This window comes from Zonotrichia albicollis, chromosome 21 (assembly GCF_047830755.1).
Source record: "Zonotrichia albicollis isolate bZonAlb1 chromosome 21, bZonAlb1.hap1, whole genome shotgun sequence".
In the NCBI taxonomy this organism is placed as follows: domain Eukaryota; kingdom Metazoa; phylum Chordata; class Aves; order Passeriformes; family Passerellidae; genus Zonotrichia; species Zonotrichia albicollis.
The window spans coordinates 6,291,868-6,315,254 of NC_133839.1; the positions used below are offsets into that span (position 1 = coordinate 6,291,868).

General features: G+C 47.5%; 1 protein-coding gene across 2 annotated transcripts in view; it reads left to right on the forward strand.

Annotated features, from left to right (window-relative positions):
• COL27A1 (collagen type XXVII alpha 1 chain) overlaps positions 1-23,387 on the forward strand; it is a 149,728-nt gene that overhangs the window by 11,681 nt on the left and 114,660 nt on the right. For both annotated transcript variants that reach the window (XM_074556062.1, XM_005490550.4), the window contains 3 exons: positions 2,380-3,803; positions 12,939-12,992; positions 21,228-21,281. In XM_074556062.1, coding sequence (XP_074412163.1) covers positions 2,380-3,803; positions 12,939-12,992; positions 21,228-21,281 — 1,532 coding nt within the window. The remainder of the gene's footprint in view (positions 1-2,379; positions 3,804-12,938; positions 12,993-21,227; positions 21,282-23,387) is intronic.

The window sequence follows — 23,387 nt, forward strand, 5'->3', positions numbered from 1 at the left end:
ATACACTTAGAAATTGGAAGCTGGAGAAGAGCTGCTTGCTTAAATGGCAAATTTATTTTCTTAGGGATAAATCCTGATGCCTTTGAAGTCTGTGGCAAAGGTCCCACTTCAGTTCACTAAAGCCAGTCTTTGGCCTTTGGTGTTTCATGAGCCCTGGAGATTATCCAGAATGAAGACACTGTCATAATTCTTCTGCTCAGAGCAGAGAGGGGAAGGCTACTGAGAGACAGCCCTGTTGGACAATATGGAATAAAAACAGTGGGGGACCAAGGATTTCAGAGTATGGGAGAGATGCTGTCATTAACACTTGAACATGCTGTGCATAAATTACCCCTCTGCACAGAGTGGGAACGTTTCCATCCTTTTCTACATCTGACACACCTTCTCCGGGGTAGTGTCTGCTAGAAAATGAGTCAAGCTGCTTTAAAAAAAGGAAGGTGGGAATAAAGCTAAACTCAGGCAAAGTAAATACTGATTGAATCATTCTTAATATACAAAAATGGGTGAGGGTTTTGCCAAAGTCAAGGAACAGAGGTTTTCTCATCATTCTCCTCCCTTCTTGGCCAGCAGCATCACAGGTCTCAGACTGCTTGAGTCTTCAACCCTTCTGGCCAACACCAAGGGGCTCTTTGTGTGCCAGTTCTCCAAATACTGTGTTCTGTGCAGAATATTTAATAGTTAAGGGTGAAAGCAGATAAATACCAAGGCCCCTTTAGAAAATTAGCTAGTTTTTTTTTTTTTTTCCTTGGAGGACTGTTGATTTACTTTTAATCAAGGAAAGTTGCAGTCCCATGGTGTTAGCCATGATTGGAACCAGCAGCTTCCTGAGTGTTAAATTCTTGCCTTGCAACATTAGCATTTGGGTTGTTCACCCTGACTGGCTTCCCCAAAGGGCACTGAGATGGGAGAGCTGGCTGGTCCAGGAGTGTTGGGGATGGCATTTGGGCAGGAAGAGGGGAGGCAGTGCAGTTGTCCTAGCTCACTGTTACAGTGCTGGTGTCACAGGAGTCATGAACACCTTAACAGGGTCATTTGGGTTGGAAAACCCTCACAATCATCAAATCCAGCTGTTAATCCAGGGCTGCCAAGCCCACCACTAAACCATTAGATGTCCCCAAGTGCCACATCTGATGTCTTTTGAGCACTTCCACGGATGGTGACTCCACCTTTCACTGGGAAGCTCGTTCCAATGATTTACAAACCTTTTGGTAAAGAAGCCTTTCCTACTCTTCATTCTAACACCCCTCACCCCCAGCACAATTTGAGGACTCCTGTCAGGGAGTTGTAGAGTGTGAGAAGTTCTCCCCTGAGCCTCCTTTTCCTCTAGCTGAGCTCCTTTAGCTGCTCAACCAGGACCTTTTTCAGGTCTGGACACATTTGCCTTTGCAGCTTTGCTCACGTAGACCTCGGCATCTTCTCCTGAATAATTCAGCTGAGGCTGCTGCCAGCTGGCCCCAGTTTGTGCTGCTGGTGCCTGCTAATCTGAGCTGTGAATGACTCCTGATAGACCTCAGGGGCAGAGGCAGGGGGTTCTGCTTGTCTGTCCATTGCAAATTACTACTGGAGTTGGGGGAGAAAGGTCCCCTGGGCATCAATCCCAATCCTGGCTGGAGCAAGGCACCTGGCTCCTAGGTGACATTATACAGGAGGCAAATCTCACCTCCACTACTCAGTGGCAGCCCTAACCAATTTCTGAGCTCTTCACAAACCAGGTCTGGTTCCAACCTATTAAAATAATTCATTGCTGTAAGATGATCTGCTGGGAAAAGAAAAATACTGTTGAGAACCTTGAGCAGTTCACTGAAATCTGGGTGTAATGTTTTTCATGCTGGGAGGCACCTGCACTTCCCTAAACTCTCCAAAGATCAAAAGCTGCTGCTTGCTAGCTTGGAGAGAGACAGATACAAGGCTTTTGCTTCCTCTGGAAGTTTTGTTACGTGCCCTCTGGGGATACAAAATTTTGCAATCCCATCTCAATCTGTTGCTCAAATTCCTTTCCAGCTATGTGGTCAGTACTCAGAATTAAATCCCAGGAAGAGGACTAGGGGTGCTCAGTGGGAAATTTCCTTGTAGTGAGGTCAGCTCCCTCCAGAACATCTGAGCTGGTCCCTGGTGGGACAGGAGAACTCACCAGATGCATCATGGAGCTGATGCATTTTGGCAATTCTTGGAAATCACATTGAGCATAAACTTGCCCCTCACACAATGTGAGAAGAGCTGTGAGTTCTCCATGCTGGTTATGGGATTATATATGTGAGAGGGTGGGATTAGATATGCAAATTGGGATTTCCTGTATCCTGTTGGCTTTGTGCAGGGATTGGTTTGACTTCCCTCCACACCCATCCAGTGCCTCACATAATCTTTGTTCTTCCCTTTCAGATGTGGATGTTCTTCAAAGACTGGGCCTGTCAGGGAAAAGGCCATCGAGTGGATGGTCCTCCTCACGTGCAGCTCCTCAAGGAGTCATTCCTTTCAAATCAGGGGTCATCTTCACGCAGCGGGCCCGTGTGGAAGCCCCGCTCAGCGCCCTGCTCCCCGCGGGCTCCAGCTCCGACCTGCTCCTGGTGCTGAGCCTCTGCTCCCACCGCATCAACAACGCCTTCCTCTTTGCCGTCAGGAGCAAAAAGAAAAAACTGCAGCTGGGGGTCCAGTTTGTGCCCGGGAAGATCATCGTGTACGTGGGCCACAAGCGCTCTGTATATTTTGATTACAATGTCCACGACGGCCGGTGGCACAACATGGCCATCAACATCCGTGGCCAGACTGTCACTTTATTTACTTCTTGTGGGAAGCACAGAGTACATGCGGATTTGCATTTTAAAAAGGACGAGGCATTGGATCCACAAGGATCTTTCCTCTTTGGGAAGATAAGCCAGCACTCCGTGCAGTTTGAAGGAGCCATCTGCCAGTTTGATATTTATCCTTCCGCCAAGGCAGCTCATCATTACTGTAAATACCTGAAAAAACAGTGCAGGCAAGCAGATACCTACCGGCCAAACCTGCCCCCTCTCATCCCCCTCCTGCCCAGGGATCCCAGTGCCTCCCCCAGCACCCCACAGCACACAGAGCCCTCGCTGCAGGGTCTGAAAAACCTGACCACTGCTGCCCCAAACTTGGAGTTTGGCAGGGTCACTGCACCCCTCAAGACAAGGGGTTCAGGTACAACAACAACCCCCACGTTGCTGTCAACCCCACCATCACGGCCAAGACTGACCACCAAAGCCACCAAGGTCACGGTGGCCTCACCTGTTGTGTCAAGTACCAAACCACAGGTACCCACCCAGTCCCCTCGGGGCGTGGGGACAACCCTCAGGGTGTCTCAGCCCACTCCCAGCACACGCAGGGAGAAAACTCCCCTTCCCACAGCCAGAAGGGCCCCACCAACGAGCCAGAGCCTGGTCACGGCCAGCAGGAAGGAGTCTGAGCAAGAGACCAAAAAGACCAACCAAAAACCAACCACTGAGCCCCCTGAAGTGCTCAGTACTGCAAAGCCACTGAGGAGAGTGACTGATAACACCACGAGCAGTGTCCACCTGGTTACCCTGAAGCAAACCCCGCAGAACCCGAGCCGTGGGCCCACCCCAAAGAAGCCGTCCCCCACCAGGAGAGTGGATCCCAGCACCATCCCTCTGGTGATCACCAAGTCACCCCTGGGCTCTGCCCGGCCCAGCTCCAGGGCCAGGGCCTCCAACCTCACCACCCCAGCTGCCACAGATGGCTATCAAATCTTTGACCCCTTGGGACCCACTCCGTTTCCATTTTTACTGGGATTTCCAGGAGTGAAAGGAGAGAGAGGACCTCAGGTAGGTTCAGGCTCTTGGTGGTGGCTGTTCCCAGTCACAGCTCGGCTCAAGGGCTGGCAGACCACGAGCTCCAAGGGTTTCTGTGAAGCTCATCCAAGTGTGGCAGCCAGGCCCTGCTGCATTCCTGATCATCACGATTCTAGCATAAATCTCAGTTTGAGCCTGAGCGTTCAGTGATGGTGGATGCCGTGAAACATTTGTGGTTTAAGTTGCTCCTTTACATCAGATTTTTAAAAAGAAAGGAAGAAAAAGATAAATCCCACCTTCTTTTCCTTTAAATTGCTGGCTAAAATTTTAATGACCAGGTTGGCGCTATCTTCCACACGCTTGGTTTATCTCTGGTCATCTTCCATAGAAAACCCAGATGCCTTGAAAACATGCCTCAAGTTAACTATTTCTTGGCACTTGTTATTAATTTGTTTTGTATCTGATATTCACAAATCTAGAAAAGTGCCCTGTTCCAGCAAATGCAAGTGCAGAGATGGTTTCGGGATTTATTTTTTCAAACAAAGTCTCAATTGTTTTTATGGTATAAGTTTTTCTTGGGTGTTTTGTTCTGGTTTTTATTTCTCATAGCCTGCGCTTAAAACATGCAAAAAGTTTCCTTTATAAATTTAACTACTGCATTCCACATAAAAAATAACTCCTTTCAGGTTGTATATATTGGCCATTATAAAAGCATACACACGTTTTGTAATGCTGAAAGCACTCAGGCCCCACTAATTATCTGCTGGCTGTTCTTCTCTTTTTTTTCCAAATTTGAGAATGCAAACATGATCTTTAAACTGGCCAACTTTTAGGGGGATTTGGTGTTCCAACCCAAACTGTCAATAGGAGAGGGGGGTTGTACATGTAAAATAAGTTTCTCCCAGACAGAGCCTTTGGTTGCCAAGATCCAGCCTAGAGGGAATTTTTATAGCTGACTTCTTAAAATAGTGAAAGAAGAGTTTACAATGGAAATATTGAGGCTGGTGTAAGGAATGACCAGCACTTGTCTCTGCAGAGCTGCTCCTTGGTGCAAGTAACACTTAAAGTGGAATGGTTGGGTCTCCCCAGGTCCTCAGTGGGAGATGAGCAGTTTGTATTTCCTCCTGTCCCATCTCAGAGCTGGGTGGTGATTTCTCTCCCTGTTCTTTGGGTATGGAGTCACCCAGGGTGGTGTTTTGTTCCCAGACTGGTGTTTTGTTCCCAGGCTGGTGTTTTGTTCCCCTGCCCCTGGGAGAGGTGAAGGTGATCCTGGGCAGGGGTTGAGTTGTGGGCTGCAGGGACCCATCCCTGATGGGGTCCTGCTGCTTGGAGAAGTTTTGCTAAATCCCTGAGTAGACAGAACAAGCTCCAGCAATTTGAGCAGGCTTCTGTGTTTTGTGGAGAGTCATTTCAGGCATATTTCCAAGAGAAGAAATCCGGCAGTTGTGCATTTCCCTTAAAACACCACTTAGCTTTCAGGGGTGAATCTGGATGCCTGCTCCAAGCCCACCACAATCCTGACCTCTGCCACCTCCTTGCTCTTCAAGTGTCATGAGGGTGACCAAGCTCTAAGCCCCTGCAATGTAAAGAGCTTATTATTGAACTGGAGTGGAAAATCTCTCTCAGGCTTGTGAATCATAGCAAAGAAATGGATTCAGGCTGTGGAGGGCTGAGGGAAGAGATGGCAGGGTTTTTCCATCCTGTCTGAGAACAACTGGAGTCCTGAACTGAGGGAAAGGAGAACTTTCTGAGACTCTGTCTGGCCTTATTCTCTTTGACTGCTGGAAACAAAATCAGGGCTTGGGGAGGGAAAGGTTATGGCTTGGCTGGAGCTGGCTGCCACACGGAGCTCAGCAGCTCCTGTGAGTCACTCGGAGATCTCTGTACCACGCTTCCTTGGATGTCTCTGACGTGGGAAGGGAAAGAGGAAAAAATATCAGAATGGGGATGACATGTTGAGAAATTAATGCAGCACATCCATGGCCAGATGAGCATGTTTGAGGGCAAAGTGCTGATAAATGTTCTGTGCCTGAGTAATTACCTGGCGCCATCCTCGTGCTGCTGTTCCTGATGAGGTCAGTGATATCCCAGCCTGGCCAGGCCAGGGAATGGGCTGGGAATGTCATCTGCTGTCTGGCACAGAGGGAAGGAGAAGGTGATTAATTAGTTTTCCCAGCTGCTGCCTGATACAAGGTCTCTTCAAGCAGATTGTCACCCTGAGGAGCGAGGTGTGGTGGGGGAATTGCCTTCTGCCTGTTCAGCAAGAATTGGGGCCACCTTGGCTGTGGTTTCTAGGCAGAATGGCGGCCACAGAACCCTTCCACCTAGAGAAAAAGAACCGTTTTTCATCCTGATCATCCCAATGGCAGCCATGGTGTGAGGGAGTGATGACTCAGGCCCTTAAGGCTTTGTGAATTCTACTAAAATAACCAATGAAATATTCTTAGCTGTGCAGAAAGGCCCCATCCAACAATAGAGGAAGGGTTTGATGGTAAGAGGAGTGTGAGCAAAGGACTGAAAGAATTTATTTAGGAATAAAATTCAGCACTCCCCATGTATCAATCTGTCTTGAAGGACCGCTAGGATGCTGTGCAAAATGGAGACATTGCATCCCGCATGGAACTCAGGCAGAGAATTAATTCTTCAGGAGAATTGGGTTTACTGAGTAGCTAGAGGAGGGAGGGCAATATGTTCTTAAAAAAGAAAAACTTCTTGGGAACCATTAATAACCACAAGCATTTGGGATCTCAGCTCTATGGTTTTTTTGGAGGGGAGGAATAACAAAAGGAACACCCAGATATCGTGCGAAGTTAGTAACGCAGCACTGACTCAGCAGCTGGCAAAACTCCCTCTGGATCATCCCCACTGCCCAAAGCATCCCAGCCAGCCTTGCTCCAGATCTCCAGGCCCTGCAGCATGACCCAAGCACGTGGCTGGAAGTAGCCTAAAACCCGTCTCAAATAGAAAAATTTATACTGGAAAATAGTATCTGCTGTGAGCATGTCAAACTCCTGAACTGAGGCTGTGATGTGGTGGGTATTTGAATCCTCCAGTGGATGCGGTGTCATTTGCTTGTCTAGACCAGCAGCAGGTGTGGCAGGGAGATTTTGGGGGGCTGCTGTAGCCTCTCCCCTGCCCACCAGCACCACCTGCCAGGTAAAGCTGTGCTAAACCCCTTGGCTCTAGCATGGTTGGGGTCTAGCACAGAGCACCCCAAGTCAGACCTTTCTCTTCCTATACAGTGCTGCAATCCCATCCCTAGAGCCAAGCCTCTTCACAAGCCCTAAGGGTTATTTTTAGAGCAAGAAAGCAACCCCTGATGCTGAATGTGCAGGCTGGGATCACTGAGTAACAGAAGAGGAGCAGGGAGAGCTTTTGAAGGACACCCCAAAATCCCAGCCAGAGGACAGGGGGGCTCACCCCCTCAGTTCCAGCTGCATGGCCAGGCTGGAGGCAGTGGTGGTGCCTGGCAGGCTGCTCCCTCTCCCTCCCTCCCTGCAAGGCACATGTGTTTCCAAGGTCCCCAGTCTAGACTGCTCCAGCTGCCATCCTCTGCACGAGCAGTTTGTCTTGGAGCACAGCTCCTTCCCTAAAGAAACAATCCCAGCCAACTCAATCAGTGGGCAGGGGAGAGAGGTGACTGGAAACACAGATAAAATATATGAAGTGCCTATTTCCAGTTCTCCTCACACCAGAAAAGGATGTTTGAGCTGCCAGCCCATGATAAATTAAGGAACACACAACGTGTTTGAATATCTATTAATGAATGAGTCATATTAATAATAAAAAAAGAGAGACTGCATGCTTTGTATAATGCATGGGGAAAGTTTTATCCTTGCTCACATAATTGGATCAAATTTTTTTGGTGATTTAACCAGAAATATCCCAGAAGGGAAATCTTGCAGGCAAATGACCAAGCATCAGAGAGGTCTGCTTGTGTAAAATAAAGCTAATTTTGAAGAGAGACAGTTGATAGTGTGTTTGAGATAAATGTGCTGCAAAGGATCTAGGATTGTACAAGTATATACAAGTACTTTTATAAATTTTTAAAAATAGAAAATGAGTAGTAGAGTAGGTGATCCCTGTATTCCTTCCCAGCCTTTCAGGCTGCCTTCCAAGGTCTGGGATCACTCCAGTGCCCTGCAGAGCCTGTTCCTGAAATGCCTCTACAGAAAAGTGCCTTTCATCAAGCTGGAACACTCATATTTTGTTGTGCATTGTGCTGCTGCCCTGTGAGGAGCCCAGTTGTGGACAAGGACCTTTGTGTGATAGGTGTTGCACAGACCCAGAGCAAACATCTGTGCCTGGTGAGGAAATCGTGTTACAAGGCTGGCTCTGCACCAGCAGCCCAGCTCCTGCCAGAATTATGAGGGTTTTTGTTTTTACACTGGTTGAAACCCAGACATGTCCAAATTTTAATACGATAAGCCTGCCTTGGAGAAGAAAGTAACCAAAGTGCTGGGAGTTTTCCCCCCTAAAATTCTAGCTTTGTTTTAGGCAGTTTTTGAAGCCTGGCAATGAGAGAGGTGAGGAGAGGTTGCCAGGCTGTTGAAAATGAGGGTTTTTCTCCTTCTATTCTCCTAAGCAGGGAATTTTGAATTCCAGTGCTGTCTGTGCTGGTGCTTCCCAGACATACAGGGCTAAAGGGTAGGTTTGTGGCTGTGGCCATCTTTCCTGCAGGAATATTTCTTTTCTTCTTAGAAGAAAACAGTTCAGGTCCTTATCTGCAGGGGGAATGTCACTCCCTGCTCAGAACGTGGTGCCAATGTGGGGAGAAGCTTTTGGTGTGATTTCTGAACTCCTTTTTGAGTTGACTTTTACTATAGCTGAGAAAGAGGAATGTTCTCTCTTCTCTCCTCAGTCCTAGAAGCGTTTTGCACTTCTGAAACTGAATATTCTGGGACACAGGAAAACTGTGCCACTAGAGGCTGGACAGAAATACATTGGGAATACCCTAAAGTAAATTTGTCCATCTGTCAGTGTGCACTGGAGTATGAGCTGTAATAGTTTCCTGGGAAATCTCAGCTCTTTGCTGCCAGGCTGAGTACTCACCCCTGGGGAAACCATTACAGGAATCCTTTGCTATCTGACCAAGTTGATTCAGCAGTCATTTCCCAATTTCCAGCACCAATTCTTGTACTCAGTGGGCTCTAATTCAGCAGCAGGTTTGGCCTTGCTGATTTGGAGCAGCTCAGAAGGCACCTTGCTCCCTGCAGCACTGCTGTGGGCAGAGGAAGCAGTGAGGGGGGAACACACTGTGGGAGAGGCAGAGGTATAAATTAACAGCAAGAGGAAATGGCAAGATTTCCCTTATCCTCAGGGTCCCATGTATTTTCCTTTCAGACAAGCATTTTTAATTTTCCATTTGCAATTTGAAGCTCAGAGAGCTAAGATTTAAAAAAATAAAGTCCCTTTTGCAGCAGCAAGTTTCCCAGCAGCAGCTTAGAATAAATCCTGTAATCATTTGGTGGGGTTGCTCGTCACTGCTAATGCTACCGTGGGAAACTGAGAAGGGTTAAACTTTATTGTGGCTGCCCTGAGCTGCTTCAGGAGCTGTTCAGGCTGGTTAACAGCTCAGCTGTTTGGCTTGAGAAGAGAGAGAGAGTATCTGCTGCTGCTGAGTTTCCCCTTGATCTCAGCTTTGCTTTGTGTGATAACAGGGTGGGTGTTCTCTGCCATCCCTTTGCAGAAGGAGCAGGCAAGGAGCCAGAGGGGCAAGAGCTGCAGTGCCAGGGGCAGGAGCTCCCCACAGGATGCTCCATCCCTGCGATGGGAGGGCAGGTCAGAGCACTGATACCCTCATCCCACTGCCAGCAGCAGAAATCCTGCTGCCATTGGAGCACTGCCCTCTGCTCCTGCTGAAATTCCCCAGGGATGCCCTAAGGGACAGTGCAGAGGTCCCCAAAGGCTCTGATCTGAGCTGGGGGTGAGGCTAGGGGTAGGGCAGAGCACTGATATCCTCACCCCACTGCCAGCTGCCTGAGCAAAAACCTTCAAAATCCTCCTGGAAATCCTGCTGCCCTTGGAGCACTGCCCTCTGCTCCTGATGCAATTCCCCAGGGATGCCCTGAGGGACAGTGCAGAGGTCCCCACAGGCTCTGTGTGACCTGAGCTGTGTGTGCAGGCTCACTGATAGACATCTCCTGACTGCATCCATCATTTGTAAGAAGCTGGGCCCTCACCCAGCCCTTCCCCTCTAGATGCACACTTTCCTTGAGTGAATTGCAGCATTCTCTCCCCAGCTGTGACATGTGGGGGCTCTTGTCCCTGAGTCTCTTCTTTGAGAGCATGGGCTGGGGGATAGAGAGGCAGAGAGCAAAGGAGGCACCAGGAGGGCACAGCCCATGTCCCATCCAACCCAGCCACCAAGGAACTGAGAAATGTGACAAATAAACACAAAGTGGCCTCACAGGGTGTCACTTCTCAGCACTGCCTGTGCCCATCCTGCCCCACTCCTCTTTCACCTGCACTGGCTTCAATTTAAGTGGTCACATCCTTTCCTTCTGCAGTTATTGTAGTGCCTGGCACCTTTGAGCCACTCATCCCACCTTCCCTTTATCCCTCTTATTCCTCAAGCAAGGAAAAAATGAGTTTGAAGGGATGGCAGATCAAAGCACCATGGCAGGGACTCCTGAGCTGTGTGGTGTCTGCACTTGAGGCTTTGTGAATTCTATTAAAATAACCAACAAAATGTTCGTAGCTGTGCAGAAAGGCCCCATCCAGCAGCAGAGGAAGGGTTTGATGGTTGGATCCTCTGTGCAGTGTCTGCTCTGTGCTTTTCCAGCTTTTCCAGCCTTTCTCTCAACTCTGTATTCCCACTCCAGTGCTGGTATTAACTCTCTCCTTATTTTTGTGTTAGTTTCAGTCTGTTCTGAGCAGCTCACACTTTGGAGAAGGTTTTTGCTCAAGCAGCCAAGTACAATTGCAGCTGCTGTTAGCAGGAAGGTGGAGAAGGTCACCTCAATTCTGGTACAGGTGGAATGCCATGCTCACACAGTTGCATCTCCTCTTTTACCTCCCCTAAGGGTGTAAATGGGGATGGGTTTTGGTGGAGGAGAGATCAAGGACTTGGATTAATCTCTGATAAACTCTTATTAAACCTGCTGCTGCCTCAGTTGCACCGGATTCATATTTTGATAGTCATCATCCCAACTAAAAGGGCAGGGGGATATTTTTAATAAAATCTGGGATTCTGGAGCACAGTTATACATGAGGCTTAAAAAAACCCCTACAATTACGTGTCTATTTGCACAGCTGTATAATTGCATTATGCACGGGGCCCTGAGCTGGCACAATGGCAGGTTAAAACACTGGGATATTGCTAAAATCAGGGTCAGCTGTATCAATGAGGGTTGTTAATACAAAGAGCACTAATACTGTGTTAGCCAGCAGCTGGCAGAGGGGTCAGATGGAGTGTCCCACACTGTGGAGATGGGACATGCCCAGGGCAGGCAGGGCTGAGCAGCAGCAGGGGCTCATGTGGTGACAGAAGCCCATCATGTGTGTCACACTGAGGGACACTACCTGTGGTGACAGAGGTCCATCCCTGTGTCACACTGAGGGACACTGCCTGTGGTGACAGAGGTCCATCCCTGTGTCACAATGAGGGACATTACCTGTTCTGTGCTGTGTAATCTCCTTTAAAACAAACTTTTCCTTGTTATCTTCACTAAAGGGATAAAAAGTTGCTATTTATTTGTTGTGCTGATAAATTATTAGCACAGAGGACACTAGGCTTTTCTTATGCCTTCATTGAATATTTTTTTCTACTGTGCCAAGTTTGGCTCTTAAAATAGATAGATAAGACTTTAGATAATGGACTTTTATACAGCTTAATGTGCTGTTTACATGTGGGAGGGTTGGTAATATCAGGGGAGTAATTATCCATCGGTTACCTGTATAGTTCAGGCAAGTTTTCTCTTTCCAAAATCTTTTCCTGGGTATGAGATTTAAGGTAGGGCTCTCCTGGGTCTATTTTTTTATTACTGAATCATGCCCTTGGTGACTCCTGGGAGCTGCACTAAAGATCTTGAGCTTTTCTGTTCCTGCTAATGGACATCACCAGCCTGAGCAGCTCTGAGCAGCAGGGCCAGTCTGGCAGGGAGGAGATCCCACAGGTATGGCCCAGTGGGAAGGGAGCAAGGCCAGAACGTGGCCATGGGGATCATCCTGCATTTCTCCATGGCCTGCACCTTCATCCCTGTGGAATGCTGTTCCTGCCATGCAGGCAGAGAGCTCAGGCTGCCCTCCAAACACCCCTCACTGGCTGCTCTGGATCCACTGAATGCAATGAAAACTTGTCTTTTGTAGCAAGCTACCAGAATATAAATCCTCTAGGAGGCACTTTAATTAGCAGTTATTCTTGTCAGACATGTTTGGCTTGGGGGAAAAAGAAGTTTTGAGGAGTTATTAGGAGTTGCAGATGGCTCTCCAGAAATCTGAATTCTCCAGCCCATTGGAAAATAAAAGAATAAATAGATGGACAAATTCAAACCTCGTTGGTTAAGTATTTTTTCCTAACCTGTTTCAGATCAGTGCACAGCTGCGCTCCTGATATCTCCACTTTGTTCCTCCCTCTTACAAGAGCCCCCACTACTCTGACGTGTATGCTCCGACCTTTCCTTTGCTACAGAACCGTATTTAAGAATTTCCAACATTGACACCAATTTTATGACATTTTATAACCTGCTGCTCTGAAATATGAAGTGCTGGGGTTGCACATGATCACAGATTTTGTTGTAACTCATGTTGGAACCTCCAACACCAAGAGCTGCACGTGTCCATCTGACAGAGATCAGAACACACAATGTGCTTCCCTTGCCAAGGTGCTAACACAGAGCAGGAAAATCCAAAGCTGGGGCACAGCACAGATCCAGGAGAGGGGAAGCACAGCTGTGATCCTGGGAATGCAGGCTGCAGCAGGAAGATGCTCTGTCTCTGCTCTCTGGAAATACGTGCTCCTGCAGATGTTTTTGTGCATTTTTATCCCTTTATAGCAATAGCATAAGCTGAAGGGAAGTTTTGGCTGTGATGCTGAAATTGGCCCTTCTCCACAGGTCTTCTCCAAATGGTTGTGTTATGGGTCTCTCTCTTTGTGAAGCACTGTCAGGAGCACCATTCTGTTACAGAACATCACTAATACCTGGTTTTATTTTTTTGTTTTTCTAGGGCCCACCAGGTCTGCCAGGCTTACCAGGACCCCCTGGCAAGAGAGGTTCCCGAGTAAGTGCTTTAAAATTTCCTTCTATTTGTATTTGAATCTGTCTGTCCTGTTGTTCCAAGGGCTGCTGTAGCTCCTGTGGCTGAGTGATGATTTCTTCAGGACCCTCTCTGTTGAGCTCTGGTCTCCTTTTCTCTCATTCCCTGCTGGAGGTTTCCACACTGGTGATTTGCAGCCTCCCTGAGCTAAGGTTTGGCATCAGCAAAGGCTGGGGATGGATGTTTCCAAATGGCTGTCAGGAGAATGAGATCTGTCTGTCTCATTTTGTTTCCAGTATCTGTTCCTTCTTGCAAGCTGAATATTAGCTGAATATTAGCTTTGGCTGCTTTTTGTACTCCCCTTCCCTCTCCCCAGCTGCACAAATTGTTTAGTTCAAGGTCCTTCATTGGTGGGACCAAGGTCCAGGACCAAGGACTCAGCACACACAGAGATGAGGGGTTTTTGTTGCCCAGAGCTGCTCTCTGACTCCTTTTCAAGCTCTAAAGCAGAAAGCCTTATCAGCTCAGGAATTCGCAATGGCTCTCGCAGAATTTCTTCCTCCCCAAAATGAAATTGTGCTGCAGATCTTTGAACACTGAGTGCTGTGCTGAGGAAACATCTGGAGCTGAGTGCTGCAGCTAGCTGTGAGAAAAGCAGAAAAGCCTCCTGCTCTGGCCCAGCTCTCCCAGGGCTGGGCAGAGTGCCTGACCTGGATACGGAGCAGTGCTGGCACTGCTCTCCTGGCAGCTTGGGGCTGCTTTCCTGGGAGCACAGGGCTGTCCACAGGGTGCAGCCATGGATCCCCTTCCCTCAGCACTGCTGTGGGCTGGGAATCCAGAGGTGTGAGTGTCTGAGGCTGGAGGAAGGGAATGTTTGGATGTGTGATGCAGGCAGCATCCTGACCTGGCAGCAGAGGGAGATTTCCTCACACATCCTTGGCTGAGCCTCAAGCCCCGTGTAATGTCTTTAAAGAGCAGGCAGGAGGCTGAGCTGGGAGGCTCTCAGGCATTCCCTCAGGACACTTGTTACACTGCTGTGAGATCTCACAGTGACCAGCAAAAACAAACTCATCTCCTTTCTCCAGCAGTGAAATGCAGGAGCCCTGGAGCCTAGGCCTGTGGGAATCAAAAGCTGATTTGGGCTGTAAGTGAGGGGGTTAGGCAGCACCAGGCTCGTGTTTATGGATGGGACAATCTGTTTTCAGTGAAGCATCACCCCTGATATCTTCTGTCACAAGTGCCCAAGCTGCTCCCACCTCAGTGATTGCCCACAGTTTGCATTTCTTGGCATCCCCATTAAAGCTGGAAGTTGTTTCCTACCCCAGCTCATTGCTTATGAGGGTTGTTTGCTGTTACTCCTGGCAATCCTGTGGTTTGCAGACTAAACTGCAGCTCTGGAGTCCCCAGCTGCATCCCCTGCCTGCTGTATGAGTGACCAAATTTCAGCTCCACAGCCCAATTCCACTTGAGTTTCTTCTGAAGGAAATAGCACCATGGAGGCTGTGTCACAATTGTCTGTTATTCCCCAGCTGTGGCTCCATCCTATATTTAAGATGATCCTCTGGAAGACAATAAGCAACAGAGGTTTCTGAGCTCAGTCCCTGCCAGAGGTGCTGAGAATTGGTCCAGGAAAGAGTTCCCAGTTAGGAAGTGCTCAGCCTTGGCTCAGGCCCCTTCAGAGAGGCTGTGCTAATTTTGGGAGGGGGCACAAGGGTCACTCTGTGAATGTGTGGCCTGGAGCACTGGAGACAGGACTGCTCTGTGCCTCAATTGTTTGGGCTTTGGGAAGTGTTTCTCTTTTTCTTGTGTCTCTTTGGGATTTAGGGATTTCATTGGAAAGTGAAGCTGCCAGGAACTAAGACAGGCTTAGGGGAATTCTTGCATCTTTTGCTTTTGTTGTGCTTGAAAAACTTAAAAATAAACGTGCAGCATTGCAGGGGTCATGTTCTACCTCTCCTAACCTGATCCTCCAAAAAAGCAGCTGCAGAGCTCCTGCACCAGTCCATGGATAAGCCATGAGTGTCCCATCAGGCTACAGCCCAAGTTTGGAGCTCCAGAGGAGAGGTGAACATTGCAGGCAGTGCTGGATGCAGAGGAAAGGAGGGATCTTTTTAACCCCAATGCAATTTTTGGCCTAATACATGAGATTATTGCCCTTGTGGTAACTTCTGTATAATTTCAGTGTTATTAATGCTTATACAGCTGCCTGGCACATTTGAAAATCCAGTAGCACCATTTGACTTGTGACTTTCTGTAGTGTGAATTTGCCTCATGCTGATGTGTAGTGCAGAATTTCCACCCCATATTGTCTCCTCCCTTTGTTCCCCCCACATTGATCAGGGTAAAATGAAATCTCTGGCCAGCCTTTGCCTTGAGAGTGAGACTGTGGTGGGTCTGTAAGGAAATCTGGCTGCTCCCATGGATCTGTGTCCTGGTTTCAGCAGATGAGCATCACCAGACCTGCCTGTGCAGTCTGAGGGTGGCTCTTCCATGTAGGTAATGCCACCTGCTTTGCCAAAACACACCCCAGCCTCTGTGACAGCATGGAAGAGGTTCTGACTGGGACATATCCCAGCATTCAAGAGCAATCCAAGGCAGGGTAGCAGAGTGGATAGTGTGGCAGTCTTGTTGAAAATTACAGTTTCTCCATTTTTAAAAGCCAGTCCCCATTTCAGGAGCATGGAATTAATTGTACACCCAATCACTCCAGCAGCAGAGACCCACTGAGACAGTTTCAGGCTATTCCTGTGCTCTCTCTCTGCAGCTATGAAAGCAAATTTTCATTTTCATAACAAGTGAAAACAGGGTGTTTCTTTTTCTCATTATTTCCTGAGGGACTCCAAGAGAAATGAGTTAAAAATTGCAATGGGAATGGCTAAAAACTCTCCCAGGAGTGCTAATAACACTATCCCAGGAGTGGCTAGCACAATTTCAGGAGCTTTCCAGTCTGTAGAGATATTGCTGTACTGCCATGTGTGCTCTCCAGGAAGAGTTTCTCTGTCTCTATCCAGCTAGGATGGTTTTCAGCTTTCATGTCTGCTTTCATTAAGGAATTTGAGACAAAAGGTCTTTCCACACTGTTTATTCTTGGATAAATGTGCTGTGTGCCTGATCAGGTGTCTGTCTAAGATCTGAGGGAATGGCAGTGTTAGCAATGAAGGATTTCCCCAGCTTTATATGATGTGAAATGCCAGGCAGGTCACAGGACACCTTTTCCATGGTGGAAAATTGGAGTGGTGGCACTGAGTGACATCCCCAGTTCTGTGCAAGCCATGGGTGCTGAGCTTTTTGCATTTCTCCAAAAATCAGGGTCTCCCAGGGAGGCAGAGGCTGGGGCTGGGATTTTCTCTCAGGGATGTGCCAGCAAGCTCTGCAAGGAGCTGTCAGCAAAGGTCTCCCACTGGAGCAATCATTCCTTCAGCACTGCAGCTTGTTCCTGCTCACTGCAGGCTCTGGGAGCTTCACCCAGCGCTGTCTGCATGAGGGGCTTTGCACAGCACATCTGCATTGAACAGCACATCTGCATTGAACAGCACATCTGCATCCACCACAAGCTGGCACTTATTCCACTGGTGTGGTTTGACCAGCAGAGTACCCACAGTTTGGGCAGGTCTGCAGAAAAAGCTGTGAGTGACACTTGGACTTAAACTCTGCCCTTCGAGATGAGGCTGTGCAAATCCCACTTAGCTGGTTTGCCTCTGCATGAAGGAAACAGCAATTCTGAGGCACATGCTAGACAGGAGTGCAGCTCATGGGATGGTTTGGGCTGAAAGGGACCCTAAAGATCATCTTGTTCCAACCTGACACCATGGGCAGGGAATCTTCAATTAGACCAGGCTGCTCCAAGCCCTGTCCAGCCTGGCCTTGGTTGTTTGCTCAGCCCCCAGGACAGCAAGAAAAGAGCAGCAGTGAGACTTTCTAAAACACTTAAATAATTCAGGAATTCACTTTAATAATCCAGGTCCCACTGGTGGTCACTCCCTACTCCAACAGGTGAGCAAACACAGGTACAAGAAGTGGTTCATCCCTGTCCACACCATAGGTCAGAGGCAGAATCAGCAATAAAAAGCCCTGACATGCTTTATTGAGTAATTGCTCTTGCTTTATTTAAACTCTGATACTCAGAAACTCAGAAATCCAAATAGGTTTGGGTGAAGGGAACACACCTGCACTCCCTGATGCTTCAGGATGCATTTGCCATCCTCCTGTGAACCACAGCAGCTTGAAAGACTGGGAGGTCCCAGTGTAACACGTCCCTGTCACATTTGGTCTGTGCTTGGAAAAAATCTCCCCCTCCTTCAAAATGCAGGGCTTCCCTCCTGAAACAAGCAGCTCAGTCAGCTGGGGAGATTCCCCAGCATCCTCATGCCATTAGGAAGATTTTCCAATTTCTGAAAAGTGTTTAAAGAAACAGTTTGCTTGGCTTCTCTTCAAATATTTAGCTCTTTTTCAGCAAGCCAGAGGTCACAGTGGGATCTGTAGGTCAGAAGCAGAAAAAGTTGCTTTACACAGTGAAACCCCAAGACTTAATGAGTGGTCATTCCTCTGACTGGAGCTCTTTAGCATTTAGCAGGAGCTGGGAGGATTTTTTTCCCCTTCCTTGCGAATGCTGGAGGGTTTGAGGGAGCTATGCACAGTTACACTTTTGTTAATTTTTGTGGGCTGGGAACCACGAGGCATAAAAGGGCTTCTGTGAGCTGGGTCCCATCTCCAGGCAGTCCAAGCCTTGCTGGGTGGCTCAGGGTCCTTCTCAAGCAGCATCATTCACACAGAAGGCATTCCAGAGAGAAGGGAAACCCCTCCTGCCTTGGAGAACACAAATTCAGGGATTGTTCTGTCTCCGTGCCACGGAGCAGCCTGGGGCTGCTGCTGTCCCATGTCACATTTTCCATGCAGTTTCTGGTACAAGGCTTGGAAGCTTCCAGATGCAAGGTTGGATTGTTTCAGCAGATATAGGAAGCTGAAGTGACTGGGGAAATGAGCAAACAGTGACACATGCAGTGATATTTTTTTCATTTAGTGGTCTCAGCACTGTCCTACCCCATGTGTAGATAATAGGAGCAAAACTGATGTATTGGTGATAAATACATTTGGGAGAATCCAAATTTCCAGGTGGGAGTGGTAAATTGAATTAATTAATGGAATAGAGCAATTAAGTGTTGCTGACAGCTCCTGAGGCACCTTTTGTTACTCAGCCCATCTAACTGTGCCACACAGCATCTTCCTCCTCTGCCAAGAATGTGGGTGGAATCCCAAATTCAGGACTCACCATGTTGGAACACATCAAGATCAATTATTTTTTACAATTTTTAGGACAGCTGGCAGACTACACCCTTCTCTCTCCACAGCTGCCAGAGCAGTTTCAGATGTGTAACACAAGCCCCAGGACTGGTCACAGCAGTTTCCCTCATGCCAGACTGGATTTCCCAGTATCATCTCATCACCAGGATGTGGCCAATTCCACTAGGAAAAAACCACATCAGTCTTTAGGGACAGGATGAGTCTCTGACCTTCCTTTGCCTGGATTACACTGAATGCACTCTGTCAGACTCATTGAACTCAGTGCTGAGGGCTCTGTTTTATCTCAAGAGTCTCTGTTTTCATAATCACGCTTTTAATCACTAGAAACTGTGACTGGATTCTTCCTCCCCTCTCCCCTCCTTCTGCTTGCAGCTTTTTAGGATTTTGTATTTTCAGGGTTTCCAGATGAAGGCAGAAATGATGAATCTGACTTCATGTTCTTAGAAGGCTAATTCATTATTTTATTCTACTATATTATATTAAAGAAATATATAGTGTATATATATACTATATATATATGCTAATATATGCTATACTAATATATACTACAGTAAACTGTACTAAAGAATACAGAAAGGAAGCCTCTGTAAGGAGCCCTTACAAAGGGCTAAAAAGATAACAATGAAAACTTGTGACTCTTTCTAGACCCTTGACACAGCTTGGCCCTGATTGGCCAAAGAGTGAAAATAATTCACATGAAACCAATGAAACAATCACCTGTGGGTAAATAATGTCCAAGCACATGCTAAGGCAGCAAAACACAGGAGCAGCAAATCAGACAATTGTTGTTTTCCTTTTTCTCTGAGGCTTCTCAGCTTCCCAGGAGAAGAATCCTGGGCAAAGGGACTTTTCCAGAAAACGTGACTCTGACATTAGGACATTATTGCAGTGCTTTGGTTCACTCTGCAAGAACCAGATTTTGCTGGGTGTGTGATTATTCTCTTACCCAGGAGCTCTGGATTGGCAGCTGAGCTTCCCCCATTCCAGGTTTCCTCTGGAATCCATCACTTTCACCTGGGGGTCACAGCACACGGAGCTGCTCCCTGGCACTGCTCTGAGCCTGCCCTGGGCTCTGCTGCAGCACAAACTCCAAATGATTGCTCTGCTGTGGGCTCTGGGCCAAGCTGCTCACTCCAAAGCTGAATTACAGCTGAATTCCCTCCTCAAATCCAGCAGCAGGCTGGATTTATGAACCCTATTCAGAGCTACCTCGATTATTGCTTGTGTGTAAAAGCTTTTTAGGAACTCATCTTTTATAGAGACTTTGCTGGCCTGATTTCTGTCACTCATTATTCATTATCCTACATATTTGAGACTGGAAGGACTTGAGCTGAAGCATTTTTGCCACCACAGACTTGTTGAATTACCTTAAGCAGCACATTCAGTCTCTGTTTCAGTGTTCCACCCACTAAGGTGGGCAGGTGGTTCCACAGTTTGCTGGGAAGATGAATTTATTTAAGACTCCTCAGTGTCCAGGTACTCTGCCTCCAGCAGCTGTAGGGTTTTTTTTTAAAGTGAGAAGATGATACTCAAACATATTATTTTAATTAAAGCTCTTTCAGTTTCACTGGAAATTCACAGACATGCTAAACAAGAATTTCAGGTCAAAATTTAGAAGGAAATTAAGAATGGGGCAATAAATGTATTTGGGTTCAGGCTGAAAATTTGGAAGGAATTTAAGAATGGGATGTTAATTTGGGTAAAAACTGCCATTTGAAAAGTTCAGTCTCAATCTTTTAATTAAACAGCCCCTTGCAGCAGAGCAGCATGTTGTGAAATAGCACTGAACATTCAGCAACTGTCTGTTCCACAAGATGCAATTTAAAAAGGCATTATTTTCTATTAAAATGCAGTAAAAATAAAACTGAATAGAGATCAGTGCACTGATGTTTCTCTCAGAGGACAGCAAGGGCACTGAACTTGGCTGCCAGTGAAATGTTTAACTGCAGTGATTTTCCTTGGAAATCAGACCCTCAAGATTTTGGCCCCAAAATGCTCGTTGGAAATCCTACAGCTTGCTGAGAAAGTGCCTGAGTGGTTTTTTATCCCCTTCCTGTGCTGCCCTAAGTTGAGGGTACATAAAGACCTCCCCATGGCAGGGCAGAGCTCTCACACGTTCTTGGCAGAATTCTTGGAGCTGAATTTTCAGGTTGTTTCATCTCCCAGGAACGTGTTCAAGAGGACTTAGAATTGTTATTACCCTGCCTGAAAGGTTAGCAGATCTTCTGTGCTGTGTATAACCCAGGCATAAACTATTCTTAGCTGCTTATTCCAGATAATTCCTTAAATAGGCCTTGGAAAATATGCAGGGTGCTTTTAAAATATGATGTAAAAGGAGATACTGGTGTATGTGATTTGAGGTAGATACTCTGGCAGTGTCACTGGCTTGTGAGAACTAAGGAAAAATATAGATTTAACTATGTGAAATATGGATTTAAAGAGTTTACATGAATGTACTGTTATTCCTACTGGTTTTCTGTCTGATTACCCATTTTCTTTCCAATCTCCAAAGGCAAAAATCTGGTTGGCTTGTAGGGAAAATGAGTTCACCCCAGAGAGCTGAACAATTTTCCTTTAGTAATTACTTCTGTTCTCTTCAATCCTGAGCAAAACCCAAGCTGTTAACACCCCCACACACTTCCTCTCCCCTCTGCCTGCCTCCATCCCCTTCTGCTGGGCTCCTCCCAGAGCCTGGACCCCCCTGACCCATGGAATGTTTGGTTTACCCAAATTATCTCAGTGTCATGACCTGTCCTGTGGTGACAGACACACATCCACAGAGCCTGCTGGGAACCCACAGCTGAGTTTCCCTCTGTGGGTGCCAGGGAGGGTCCCAGTGCCACCATCCCCTGCCAGGGCACCCCAGGGCTCTGTAAGCCTGGCACAGCACTGCCCCAGCATCCATGCAGATCCCACCATCTCCTTTTAACTCTGTTTTGTGTTTGTTGTGTGTTTTAGGGTCCCCCAGGCCCCCATGGAAACCCTGGCTCACCTGGCCCCCCAGGACTGAAAGTAAGTATGAACTGGTGTGAGGAGCTTTCACCTTCCCATCCCACAGGACAGCCTAGGGAAGGACAGATTCCTTTTCTCCTGCTCTGGACAAACAGACAGCAGCTGAAGTCATTCCTCCCTCCCTGCTGCTGTCCCAGGGGCTCTCCAGCAGCACAGCTGAGCCTTTTCCTGTGCCCAGAGAGACCCTGCTCTGTGCCTCCATCCTTGCTGCTCCTCAATTTCAAAAACTGCCAAATTAGGATCCTGCTTAAGCTATGCCTGTGCCAGGCACAAACTGCTGTGTCAGACAAGGGCAGTGGAATCCTTGCTGCAGAGCTGCAGCAGCTCTGAATTCCTTTGCTCTCTCATTTCTCTCCCCTGGATTTTGCAGCTCCTCTGAGTCTGGACAGTGCCAGGAGTGAGTGGCAGCACCCAGCATCTTCCTCTGCCTTCCTCCTCCTGAAACTCCTCCCTCTGTCCTTCCCTCTCCAGTTTCTGGGATCTCTGAACTCTCCCAGTCTGATCTCATGGCTTCCCTCTGGACACCCTCGCCTCTCCCAGAGCCTCCTGCAGTGCCAGGGCCCCTGTGCTTTGTGCTTTTCTCCTGCACACACAAATTCTCCCCAAGTGGGAGTCCCCCCCTGCAGCTGGACCCTCTCCCTTTGCTGGGATTGAGCACAGATGTGGCTCTGGAGGGGTCCTAACCCAATGTGCAGCAATACCCTTCCAAAAGGTGTTTTAAATCCCAGCTCATTCTGTGTTCAAGGGTTTGTGTTACCTAAAGACTGAAGTTCCTGGAAAACTGGTTTGGATTGCTTTGGTGTGATTGTTTACAAAGCAATAGGTTTATATTTTATAACATCTGTGCTGGACTAAAGAACAATGGAACTTGGAGAGGCAATATTTAACAGAGATTTTCAGTACCAGGGAGCTGAAAGACATCTCAGCCAAACAGAGAAAGGTGTGAGCAATAGTTCTGTCTTTTCGTGATCTCATCAGTAGGCAGAGATGTTATGAGCACTATTGATGCTCTGGGAAAAAGATTCTGGAAACTTGGCATGCTGCCTCTATGTGATTAAAAATTAGGCACTGGAGACATGCTGGTGAACAGCAGCTGGTTTAAATTCCACATACAGCCTGAAAAGTGAGCCTGTAAAAGTTCTACATCTTAGTGTTCTGCATTTATTCTCCATCAATGACTTCCAGATCACACTTGTTGAGTTTTATAAGTCAAATCAAACTTCTTTTATCTAACTTCCAGCCCTGCAAATCCAGCCTGGTCCAAGCTGTGGAGTCAAGCTATGTTTCTATTCTACAGGATTTTTTTTGAACACTTTTAGCCTAATGATTTGTCAGAAATCATCATTTGGCTGTAAAGCTCTCTTCAGTTGGTCACCTAATAGAAATTAAATCTTTCTGTAAGCATTTTTCCTCCATCTCAATGCACAGTCTGGCAGCAGGAAGTCTCAGTGGATGGAGAGCTGTGAGTCTGCAGCAGAGATCTGGTCTCATCAGGCTCTGTGATGTATTTTATTCTTGTCCAGCCACCATTTGCAGGATTGTTCTGCTCATGGTGCTTTGTCAAAAGAAGTATTAGGTTTGCCATGGGATGTCAGAGCTGGAGCTCAGCCCAGGTGAAGGTTCACCTCTAGCAGGGAGAGCCTGGTGAGCTGTGGTTACATCATCTCTGCCTCAGAAATGCTCTTTGGAAGGTGTGTGGATCACATGCCAGAGTTTTGACTCTCCTCCTCCCCTTCAATTCTCTGGTGTTACAGCAGTCCCAGAAAATGGACTTTGCCCCAAAAAGTGAGTTTTCACCTTATGTTTTAATTTCCTGCACCTTGGACCTGATTCCTTCATCATCAAAGAATGGTTTGGGTTGGAACCTGAGAGCTCTTCTCATTATGGGCAGGGACATCCTCCACTAGACCAGGTCACAGAGCTCCATCCAACCTGGCCTTGGACACTTTCAGAGATGGGAATCTTCTTGGCAGACCCAGCACATGGCAGAAATTCTGGATTTGTGAAAGCTCAGCCTGCACAGCAAGGCAAAGCAGCTCCAAGTGGAACTTCTGCTGAGAGGCTGCTGGTCTTGGTCTGGCTTAGATAGCAGCTAAACCCACACCA